This window comes from Aquarana catesbeiana, linkage group LG04, assembly GCF_042186555.1.
Source record: "Aquarana catesbeiana isolate 2022-GZ linkage group LG04, ASM4218655v1, whole genome shotgun sequence".
NCBI lineage: Eukaryota > Metazoa > Chordata > Amphibia > Anura > Ranidae > Aquarana > Aquarana catesbeiana.
The window spans coordinates 443,197,963-443,210,677 of NC_133327.1; the positions used below are offsets into that span (position 1 = coordinate 443,197,963).

The window sequence follows — 12,715 nt, forward strand, 5'->3', positions numbered from 1 at the left end:
TCTTAACAATCCACAAGTCACCTGGCTTTAGTTTTAGATCCTTCCAAACTTTTAGGATCTGGAATTGGGGAGAAAACACATAAATGAGTTTGTCAAAAACCTTAAAAGATCAGCAACATTCTCTGTGAGATCCGAATGGAGGACTTCAGCTGCTGAGACAAAATATAAGCAAGTGAGTAACACACTCCCAAACCAAATCCCATAGGGAGAGAGTCCAACATCCCCCTTAGGGGCTTCATAAAATATAAGAAAACATTCAGGCAAAAGTTTTCTAGTTTCTTACTCTACTTTGTCCGCTACATTGTAGACAGTAGGGGGTGTAAAAATAAAACCTCAAAACTTCTAGTAAGGACTCTCCTATAAAAATGATTTCCTCTGTTACCCTCTGTACTTTCTGGCACTCTGCACTTACAAACTACTTCTGATAACACTTTTTACTGTGGCCTTTGCAGTAGCATTTGCCGCTGGACATCCAGAAAACATGTCCATACAGACAAAATGCATACTCTTAAGATCCTGGCTTGGGCATCTGAATATATCCTTTTTGTAATATCTGGAAGGGATGTTCAGCTTTTGGTAACACCTTTGGTAACAGGTAAAACAAGAAGTGGTATGTTATAAAAACAACTGTGGTGAACCCTGACTCTATCCCACGCTCATTTACTAAGGCAGCCATAACTGCTTGTAACTGATGACACGGTCCATGTGTCAAGCTGGAGGGAAAAGAGTGGCTGGCAGACATAAATGATCACCTTTTCCAAAGTCCTGTTTCATAAGAAGTTGCTCCCTGTGGACCACTTGTTCTTCTCGTTCTGGGGTCCTTAAAGTTGAATTATTAATCCCAGCTATACTGGGCCAGAACTAGGGTGGAATCTGTGAGTTGCACAGACTCATCAAGTGTCTGGGGCTGTAAATGCAGTATCTTTAGTCGCCTGGTCTGCTTCCATGTGTGAAAGTTAATATGGCTACCTCTGCAAGAACTTGGAAGGCTGAAAACAGCCAATCAAATTAACTTGGCATGCTTGATTGGTTTACCTGCGGAAGTAAAAACAAACTTCTGGCCCTTTAAATGGAACCAAAAGCTCTCTATATCTCGACTATCTATATAAATATACACTCTTTTTATAGCTCACAGGCTTTGCTAAAACATGGAGCTCTGCTTCTTGAGCTGGGCAAAAAAAGATCCAATGACTTTGAATACAGAGTATCCTTCTGGGTGATAAACTGCATACTCAAATCTACAAAAAAAATAATATCTGGGTCTTCAGGGAGTGTGTCCTGCACTGGGCTCACAGCAGCTGATTCCTACACCATCAATTTAACATATGTGTCTTCCTTTGTCTCCAGCCTCCTACAATAGAGGCAATAAGGTGGCTGGATTCAAATGTACGCATTTTTCATTGTTAGATTTGTACATAAACAAACTCATATTTTAAACCTTTCATTAGACAAACATTTAGTTAGCTGTATATTTTTTGCACAGAATGTCGGACCATTAAAAATTAAATGTTTGACCAAAACAATATCTAACTTTGTCTAATAGAACCTTTGCATAAAAGCTGCAGCTCTGATATATCGGGATGAACCCTTCATTACTGGGTCCAGTTTGCATAAATATATTACAATGGCTTGTTTTCTATCACGCTGTTTGTGTAAGAACTTCAGTTTCATGTTTCAAAAGACACATTTTTCCTGGCAATATTATAATAAATGATAACAATACCCTGCGGTCATGGAGAGATGCCCATAAATCCAAAATATTCTTCTGCTTATACCACTGCACTTACAAGGAAAAGGGGCACATCATTTCACAATCCACACATTCTGCTTTGGATTTCAAAAATAAAAATAAATAAAAACAAAAGGACCAACAATCTGTATGATGGACCAGAAAGCATCAAAAACTAAAAAACAACTGGCTGCAGGTGGCATCTATCTTAACAGGGTGTGTGGACTTGATGTGATGGGTCTGTTATATTTAAATTTTATTTATTATTACTCTCACATCATGGACCGCACATCAAGTTATAATCAAAAACCTTAAAATTTTATTTTTGTAGAAAAACTTCTTATGTATCTCATCCATCTTGGCTTTGTTAAATATTATGGCAGCTGTATTCCAAATAACAACCTCATCTAATCTTTTTTTCTCTCAATAAGGGCTTATTGTATAAATGTAAAATTACAAAATTGTTATCTTAATCTAAACTAAACCCATTTTTACAAATTTCCCCAATAACCTGGATTTCATTTCCAACCAAAGGTTGTCTAAACCAGTTTCAATATATTTACATTATTAATAAAATTGTTAAACTCATATTAGAAATGAATACTCATTATTACTTAATTTTACTTCATTTCCCTTTTTTTTAAATGCACTTTCCACTATCAAATGATATTCAATTTGTGTAATACACGGTTAAATGTAACCTTCATTTTACCATGCCTGGAAAACAGATTAAAAAAATTGTGATCACATTGTTTACCATTAGATTCGTTAACCCAGCACATTTTGTTATAAATGTTTTGTCTAAAAAAAAACTGGAACTGGCATAGTGTCCTCCCAGCTTATCACTGACCTCTCATCCCAGCCACATTCGTTCATGAGAGCTCAAAGGAGGGGGTCACATCTGTATACATGACACACACAAGGGATAGAACTAAAGGTCCCAGCATTCGCACACACATACTCCAATATCTCGCTTACATTTTTTTCCCATTTGTACACAACACATGCATATCATTCTCTCACTTTCTTTTAACTCTTTAATATTTCCCTGCCTTAAATTCTGCATTCCTTATTTTGTTCAGATATCTTTTATATCTAGCTTCTATGATCAGACGGGCAGCCACAGTGCTCATCCCATCTTCCTTCTCTGACAACATATAAAGTATTCTGTTTTAACTCTCATTTCTCTGTTTCTGACTCTAATAGTTGTAGTGCCTGACCCCAAATTCATCCCACAACTTAACATGAAAATGTCCCTTTCTGTCTAGTGTTATTGTCACCCTTGATCCATCCTGCTCACATAGATAGCTGTTTCTCTAGCTGTTTACTCTGCATGATTCTTATTCCCTGTGTACTTTGGTAACCCAGTTACCCATTGTGGATCCCTGTCCACTTTTACCATTAATCTAGGGGCTCAGTATAGGTGGAACCGCACCTTTGGTTCATATATAGCGCTCCTCTTGCACTGGGCATTTTTGAGGGTCTCTTACCCTTCATTCCCTTACTTAATTCAATGCCCATAATGACTGGCCAGTCTTCTCTACATGTGCCTATACCCTCTTGCCTCTAAACTACTTTATCTAGCAGATGTACTACATATACCTGTGAATAGCACTATTCTTCCCTTTCTTATCTATAACACTCTGATGGACAATAGACAGGGACAACATAACATATAACCACCAATCAATACAGTTCGATTAAGGGGAGTAAAATAGGAACCCTTTGTCCTGAAAATGCCTTACCAATCAAGGAAGTCTGATAACTCAAATGTAAGCAAAAGGCTTACCTCAGCCGGCTGATTATCAGAAATTCCCGGATCGTCTCAAGCTCCTCGTTTCAGATAGTCAGGGTCACCTGGCATCCCCTCCTAAGGCAAAGCTCGCCATGCTGACTCGGTTAAATTGATGATAGGCAACTCCTATCCTCATATTGATTAGTGGTTCCAAATTATTAATAACTACTGCAGTAGGGAACAGACACAAAAGATACGCTCAGCATCTTTCCAAATAACTGTTCTGCTTTATTATGACGCAATTGAAGGTTTTTATGCACATGATTACGTAGGTATCACATTAATATTACAATTGTACATTTATGGTAACAAGGGGCGTTACATAGGCAGACTAATTCTAATCAGGACTCGAAAGAATGTAAACATTTACTGAAAACATTATTAGTGCTGTGTGCACTGTGAGGGCAGTGTGCAATACATACAAAATACAATACAATTATTTACAGAACTTACAAATTTCCATTACAATATACTGTATATATATATTACTTTCTTTCCAGAAAGTGTAGAGTTGGGTCTTGTAGATCATGATGCATCAAACATAACAGCAGCCTGCTATTTAACAGACAGCTGGACAAAGCCTAACTTTCCACAACATCACACAGGAAAGTCACACGTACTGTTCATTTTCAGAACTTTTAAGTAGTATCTGTCCACAATTGTCCCTTTCAGGTCATCTAAATAAACCTTTTGTCATTCTAGCTGGGAATCCTCAAGGAAAAGAGGTTACTGCCTGGATCCTAGCAGGCTTGGTTGTGCATATAGGACTAGGGGTCGTGAGCCTCCTTCAGTGGTTGCGGAGCACTCTACCAGAGTGGTTGAAGCCTCATAGGCAGCACATTCAAGAGAATCCATGGTGCCCATTGGTACAGGGGTATCATAGTCGTTCCTACATTCCTACTCAAACTTGACGGAATAGACCCGGGGGACTTTATAGGAAGGACTATTCAGTCCTCTGTCTCATCCTAATTAGAAGATTGGTTTGACAAGTTGATCCCACCCTGTCAGCTAGTTATTTATCACTAGTATGCTGCCATGTTGGCGTCAGGAAAACGGAAAATTGTATCAAATACTTACCGTAATTTTCCTTTCCTGACGCCAAACCATGGCAGCATACGGTCTCACCCTTATACGTTTCGGTATGTAGCTAATTACAGAGAATGGGGTGGGGCCTAACTAGGCCTTTCATTTATGCTATTCACTGGTCCTGAGGGAGTGGTCAAGAGGCGGAGCTCTATCACTAGTATGCTGCCATGGTTTGGCGTCAGGAAAGGAAAATTACGGTAAGTATTTGATACAATTTTCCGTTATTGTGCACTGCCTACTAGAGGATGGTGCCCTTTGCACCTGGTCAATATGGTTTGCTTTTATTCAGATTTAAGCTGTAGTAAAGCTAGATTTTTAAACTTGTACCTACAAGTAAGCCTATAATAACGCTTACCTGTAGGTACAGTGAATACAGTATATCCTAAACATATGGTGTTTAGGAGATATTCACATGGAAATCAGCTGGTGATGTCACCAGTGCATGCGCTCTGAAGGGACGGCATACCGCTTGGTTGTACTTCTCCTGGGGAGCAGTGCAGTTCGTTCTGCACTTTTGTGACCCATTTTTAGCTGACAGCCAGCTATAGCCCGCTGTCAGCTGATATCGCTCAGCGGTAGCAGGCTGTGGAAGGATCCTAACTTAAAAGTCAGGACTCACCCAGATGCCTGGACCAGTAGCTTGCTCAGCCTCTCCGTGAGAAACAGAGACCCTGAGCTAGCCGCTCCTGCCCCCTCCACAACCTGGAATTCCAGTGAGCTTGGGGGAGGGGGGGCAGGGCCAGGGACTGACAGTCACCACTCTTTGCTTACTGAAGGCTGAGAACTGAGTGATCAGCGGTATTTAATCGCTCTGTTGTTGATCTTATAAGCATCTGGGGACAGATGCAACATTGGATCGATGCTCCTTCCACCTAGGTATGTATCATTTTAAAAAAACAATCTCTTTTAGAGAAGATGGAAAACAATCCCCCTCTCCCTCCTAAGAACCCTCCCTCCTCAAGCAAAAATTCCCACTGTAAAATATCTCCATCCACCAAAAATTAAACCCCTCTGTTTCTAAACCGACCCCCCCCCAAAGCAAAAATATCTCCCTCAGTCAAAACCCTCTCCCCCAGCAAAGATTCCTAATTATGAAGAAAATCTCCCTTCATCCAATCAAACTCCCTCCCAGAAGCAAATCCCTGCCATTAACCACCCCCTGTAAACTTCTTTACAAGAAAATCCCCCTTTCTCCAAAAGCAAACCCACCCCCTTTTCCTTAACCCCCCACTAAACTCCCCCCCAGGCTGGAATTCTCACTTCCTCTTTCCCAAAACAGAAAACGTATGCCTCCCCACTTACCAGACCTCAGATTCAGCACAGCACATAAGTAGGAAAACTTCTGCATCCCCCAGTCTCTCTTCGGGTGTGTCATATGATACCTCGAGGAGGAGTCTAGGAGTTCTCTCAACCCTGCACTGTCAATTTCCGGCATCTGAGACCTTGCAGTAATTTCATGCTTTTCAGGGGGACCCCTTATTAAAGTGAGGGGATGGAGCACAATAGAAGGGGGCTGGCTGCTGCACTCCAAAACTCTGCTTCTACTGTGCTGATGCTGAGGCTAAACAGCAGGGACAATGTCTGGGCATTTTGCCAGGATGCTCTGGGGGGGTTTGAACACCCCTGACCCCCCTTATCTACGCCCCTGCTTCCACTGTAGAAGTTTGGGCCTTTCTCTTCTCTTCCTGTAAGAGTGGCAATACCCCCTATTAGGCTCGCCCCACCAGATTACCATCTAAAGGGACTATAAACAATTGTAGTATCGCCAGATAGCTTGCCACTTGAATCGCCAACAAGCCCGCTGGTGGCTGGGTCTCTGAAAGGATGTGGAGGAGCATGTCCAATTTGTGCTCAGAATAAATCTCCCACTCTAGCACCAACAAAACCTCTTCTTCTGTTACCTCTTCCTAAAGAGCCCTGGTACCACATTGGCATGGACTTCATTATTGACCTGCCCTCTTCTGAAGATTATACTATGATCTAGGTGGTCGTGGACACGTTTTTTTTTTGAGCCTTCAAAGCCGCTGCTTTGGTGCTGATCTTTATTAGAGAGGTCCTCAGACTTCATTACATGCTCATTTCAATTGTGTCTGATTGTGGAGTCCGATTCACTTCACGATTCTGGAGGGGCCTTTGCAAATATCTGTCAGTATCTTTACAATTCTCCTCTTCCTATCACTCTCAATAAAATCGGCAACCTGAGCCACCAAAGAGTCTCTAGAACAACTTCTCTGAACCTTTATGTTGACCCACCAGGACAACTGGATCTTCTGCTGTGGGCAGAGTTCACCCATAACAATCATCAGAATGCCAGCACCCAGGGGTCTCTTTTCTTTCTTGTCTATGGAAGACGTACACATGCATATCTTTGCCTGTGCTTTCAGCTCTGAAAATTGCAAGAACAATTACTACAAGCAGCTACTAAGTACAACACCATTTTCAGATCGATGAAAGGCTCCTAGCTTTCAACCTGGTGACAAAGTTTGGTTAGCAACTAAGAATATCCGCCTTAAGGTACTATCTATGAATTTTGCTGCTCAATACATTGGCCCATACAGTGAGGGAAAAAAGTATTTGATCCCCTGCTAAATTTTGTATGTTTGCTCACTGACAAAGAAATGATCAGTCTATAATTTTAATGGTAGGTTTATTTTACCAGTGAGACAGAATAACAACAAGAAAATACAGAAAAACCCATTTCAAAAAAGTTATAAACTGATTTGCATTTCAAAGCGGAGTTCCAGTCATATTTTTGTTTATTAAAAGTCAGCAGTTACAAAAAGTGTAGCTGCTGACTTTTAATAAACAGCCACTCACCTGTCCCACAATCCAGCAGTGCACTCACCTGCGCTGTGTTCTCCCCGTGTCCTTCGTCAGTGGCGCCGGCATCTTTACTATGGGCACCCAACTGTGACAGCTTGTGGTTTCACAGCCAGGTGTTCACTGCGCATGCGCGAGCGGCACTGCGCTCTGTGTTTGGTCCTGAAGTCTTCTAGGACCTGTCATGTGTCCCAGAAGACTTTGGGAGGGAGAGCTTCCACTTACGATTGCCTAGGCGGCCAGGTACCCGCTCCCTCTCCCCTCCTCCCCGAAAGCTCAGTTTCACAAACAGGAGATGGGGAGGAGGCCTTAAAGTGGAAGTTCCACTTTTGGGCGGAACTCTGCTTTAATGAGTGAAATAAGTATTTGACCCCTTCACAAAACATGACTTAGTACTTGGTGCAAAACCCTTGTTGGCAATTTCTTGTACTTGGCCAAAAGGTTTGCACATCTCAGGAGGGATTTTGTCCCACTCCTCTTTGTAGACCCTCTCTAAGTCATTAAGGTTTCGAGGCTGACCTTTGGTAACTTAAACCTTCAGCTCCCTCCAGATATTTTCAGTGAGATTAAGGTCTGGAGATTGGCTAGGCCACTCCAGGACCTTAATGTGCTTCTTCTTGAACCACTCCTTTGTTGCCTTGGCAATGTGTTTTGGGTCATTGTCATGCTGAAATACCCATCCACGGCCCTTTTCCAATGCCCTGGCTGAGGGAAGGAGGTTCTCACCCAAGATTTGACGGTACATGGCCCTGTCCATCGTCCCTTTTGATATGGTGAAGTTGTCCTGTCCCCTTAGCAGAAAAACACCCCCAAAGCATAATGTTTCCACCTCCATGTTTGATGGTGGGGATGGTGTTCTTGGGGTCATAGACAGCATTCCTCCTCCTCCAAACATGGCGAGTTGAGTTAATGTCAAATAGCTTGATTTTGACCTCATCAACACTTTCACCCAGTTCTCCTCTGAATCATTCAGATGTTCATTAGCCAACTTCAGACGGGCCTGTACGTGTGCTTTCTTGAGCAGGGGGACCTTGCGGGCGCTGCGGGATTTCAGTCCTTCATGGTGTAGTGTGTTACCAATTGTTTTCTTGGTAAAAGGAGGGGGGTATTGTCACATTCACATGTTTCAGACTCCAGAACTGGATCTTTCAGTCTGTGAACAGCTGAAGCCAATCATAGAGGGGGTGCTGTTTTAAAAGGCTAGCATGTAGATTGCTCAGTGTTCCAGCAAAGAGTCCACATGCTACCAGCCAGACCCCCAGCCTCTTGTGATCCCCAGCATTTCTATTTCTTACAGCTTTGTTCCTATTGTATCACTTGTTTCCTTCGTTGCTCCTAATATATCCCAGTCTATTTCCTGCCGTGCTCCCAGGTTGTCTCAGTTAATTGTTGGCCCTGCTCCTAGTTTTTCCCAGCCTGCTCCCTACCTTGTGTCTCCATACCCATATCCTGCTCTGTGCACTCTTACCTGCAGTCCGTCTCCCTGCACCTCTGTGTCTTTACACTCCATCTTGTTATTAGTTTCTTTGCGCCTGTCTATTTCCCTTATGAGTCCAACCTGCCTCATTATTTGCACCGGACTACTTTCAGCCTGTGTCGCTCATTTGTCTCTTTGTGTATTCCTGTGTTTTCTGGCTATTTCCCTGTGTACCCTGCTGCTGTGTATTTCAGTGTCCCAGTGCTGCAAAAGAGTCTCATCTGCTTTTGGTTGCTGCCTGCTCAGATGAGCTAAAGGACTACAATCTGAATACCGCACACAACACAACATCTCAAGCACTAGGACCTCTGGTGAAGACCAGACAGTAGCTTAAGTCCTGTGCCTTGGCGCTTTTCAGGGTTCTCACCACCTTTAAATGGCAGCCAGCAAAGTCCATCATATCCACTCTGTGGCTTTCGCCACCCAGCTTCTGCACCAGGTTCTGGCCAGCCAATCCGCCCCAGTGGGAGCAGATGCCAAAGTTGTGACATTATTTTAACACCTTAACAAGCTCCATTTTAACAACCTTTTTCCCAACAATTTTAGCAAATAAAATTATAAGCATTGTAAAGGCAAATGTAATGCACATAAATCCAATATCTTACCTGACCATGTCAAGGAAATAAGGAGAAACACAAGTTTGCTAGTGGTCATGGTAGGTGAGGTTAAAAAATGAGCTGAATATTCTTACCTAAATGCACTTTAGCTGATGGACACTAAATTCACTTAAGTAAACAGAGCAACTAGTTTCAATCAATCATTATCCAAGTGACCTCTAGAACCTTATACCGTAAATCACTCAAATATATGAATGTATTTGAACTAAGCTATTTACTAGAAATTGAAAATAGCCTTATGAGATAATACAAATATATATATTTTTCTCTTTAATTGAACAAGAAATGGATCATACTGCAGTGAGAAAAAACACATGAATGAACATCTTGTAAGCTCTTTTCCATGCTCGATGTTCCATGCTTATTAAGTAGAATATGTATGCTCTACGCAAATTTCTGCAGCCCACAAAAATCGCTGTGTAAATGTCCAAAAATTATTAAAATGTTACATTAGGCTAGTTCTATGGTTTAGTTCAGTAGTTTTGGGAGAAGAGCTCCTAGCACTTATGTTATGCTCTTCACTAAGCCTCTCATAAATTAAGTCACTCTGTAACCCCAACACTATTCCTTGGACTAACACTTATTGTAAACCTAACCTTCACACTAAACTTCGCTAATGTAAACTGTTTGCAAAAAAAAGTACCAGCATTCGGATCCTGGGGCTAGAAACTATTGTTACAATCTTCATGAGCACCAGTGTTAAGTAGAGGTAATTCTAAAAATAAGATAAGACCCTGTACTGTAGTATAGGCAACATACATGTAGGTATGTGCAGGTTATCCTTCCCTCTGTAAGTGGTTCTGTGTTGCTGGCCGATGCACAGAGGGAATGGAGAATGGAGTATGAGGAGAACTTCATTCCTCTGAAGCCTCTGTGTCATCAGGAATACAGCTGTCCAATTGGGTGCTGCACCACTGGATGACCTCTGCAGCCATCTTTAGCGTGGGCAATGCTAATAAATAGTGTTGTCCCACTGCAGTTAGAGCATTTGTGAAGTCGATAGAATAGGGACAGGATCCTCACTGGTTGGGGACAGTACACCTGGCGGTAGGGAGAGGTTCCTGATGAGGAGAGACAAATCAGGGATACTGCTGCTGTCTCCGCTGTTCTGGGACTTCAGAGCTGGGACAAAGAACTTTCTGTTGGTCTGCTAGTGTGCCTAAACCACTACTCTGCCTATCAACCACCCTCTTCACTGCTGGCCGGTAACGTAAGCATTGTTGAAGTGAAAACTTGCCAGTATTACTAAGACTCTGATACCATACTGTTTTGGGATTGTTAAGCAAGCCTTTTCCAGCTGCCCACCTTGTGAATTTTAACTTCTATTTAACCAAATAATAACAGTGCCACTTTTCTTGGTTTCTGCGTGCCATTACTCTACCTCAGGTACCAATCAATTGGCCCTGGCCACATACAGCTTAAGTAAAATCATACAGTTTCCTATACAAGATACTATTTTGGACGATTAATCTTTTAATACTTTTTCAGTATGTGGGTGGGGCCACTCTGCATGTGGGGGTACCTTTCGAACAGAGCATGCTCATCAATGCTTGGGACCAGGCAGATATTGCAGTCATGTGAAAAATTAAATGGCAGTTCCTCGACTCCTTGTGTGCAGTAATGAAATCATAGAGTTCCTCTGAAAAGTGACTTGTCCTCAATGTTAATTATGACGTAAAATTTTGATTCAGTTTTACTCAGACAATAGGTCCTTGTGGGTAAGTGCACTTTACCAGTACCTACAATACTACTATTTGGTGTCTTCTGAACCTCTTTAATAATAGTGTAAATATGACAGTGGGTTGCATATGGGGAAATTCTGTTTCTTTACCATGAGAATCCTTTGAAAATACAACAATATGATTTCAAGTTAAATACAATAAAACACTTCAAGGTGAACTAAAAAACTGTTTTATATCAGTACTTCAAATGCTAACGTGGCTTCCCATAATTTTAAACAGAAATTCTTATGCTATACTCCAATAGCCTACACAAAAACATTTATTAGCAAAATATCAGCACCTCCACCTCCCTGAGTTTCCTCAATTCCATACCTCCCAATTTTTGAAGCTGAGAATGAGGGACATTTCAGGGAGACAGCGACGTAGTGCGCCGCAGCAAACCATGGGTGTGGCCAAACATGATAGTGGGAGGGGCTTAAGGGCCACGATTAAACCAAAACCTGGGCTTCCTTGTACCTATAAAATATGTTTAGATTGCTGTGCCACAAGCTGGAGTCTCAGGTATATATACACCTCAACACAATCATTTAAAAACTACTTCCAATACATCTGGTTTTGTATATACTGAAAATAGACTAGAGCTTAAAATCAAAGATTATGAATGAGCTGAGGAACCCTTGGATGGAGCCAAAGAAAAAGTACTGCAGTATGTGTAGCACACATAGTAGCCAATGATGGTCATGGTCAAGTTGTGCCTAACAGTGGGAGTGGCTTAAAGAGAGATGATTAAACAGAAGCTGAGCTTGAACAAATGAACATCAGAAGGAAATCTTATCTCAAATATCAGAAATATGCAACATAACACTTAGGGCTCATTCACACTAGTGATTGTAAGGGTGGTAAAACCATGGCTCAGACAGGGTTTTACCACCTCACCAAGTGCTCCCCTTTAGCTGCAGAGGCAGCAACCGGGGGTGTACATATGCTGCAGCCATGATGCTTTGCTTTGTGGCTGCAGCAGGAGTTCTATCCCCTGATGCTTTGGCGGGCAATTAATGGCCCCTGTGTGCATCTCACAAGGGCAGCATGGTTGCATGCAGTGCAGGAAATGAACACAGAATGCCCCATTACCGCACTGTGTTCCAGTGTGAACAACCCTTAAGGAGGGAGATTTGAGAGAGAGAGGGAAGGATCACTATGGTATATGGAAGGCAGGAAAAAAGGATCACTATGGTACATGGAAGAAAGAAAGTATCATCATGGCACATGGAAGGAAGAAATGAAGGATCACTATGGTACATGGAAGGCAGGAAGGATCGCTATGGTATATGAAAGAAAGGAAGGAGGGGTCACTATGGTACATGAGAGGCAGGAAGGATTACTATGGTACATGGAAGGCAGGATCACTATGGTACATGGAAGGCAGGAAGGATCACTATGGTACATAGAGGGCAGGAAGGATCACTATGACACCTGGAAGGCAGGACGGATCACTATGGTTCTTGGAAG

The 12,715-nt window shown here is 42.1% G+C and overlaps 1 protein-coding gene across 5 annotated transcripts in view; it reads right to left on the reverse strand.

Annotated features, from left to right (window-relative positions):
- Positions 1-9,630, reverse strand: part of LOC141140367 (plasminogen-like) — a 335,624-nt gene extending 325,994 nt beyond the window's left edge. For 3 of the 5 annotated variants that reach the window (XR_012243929.1, XR_012243930.1, XM_073627455.1), the window contains exon 1: positions 9,513-9,627. Coding sequence is in view for 1 of the 5 variants with exons in the window: in XM_073627455.1 (XP_073483556.1) it covers positions 9,513-9,561 (49 nt within the window). In the remaining 4 variants the exon portion in view is untranslated. Of the gene's footprint in view, positions 1-9,512 lie in introns of all 5 variants that reach the window. The other 2 variants (XR_012243931.1, XR_012243932.1) reach the window with 2 other exon arrangements.
- Between the last annotated feature and the right edge of the window lie 3,085 nt (positions 9,631-12,715).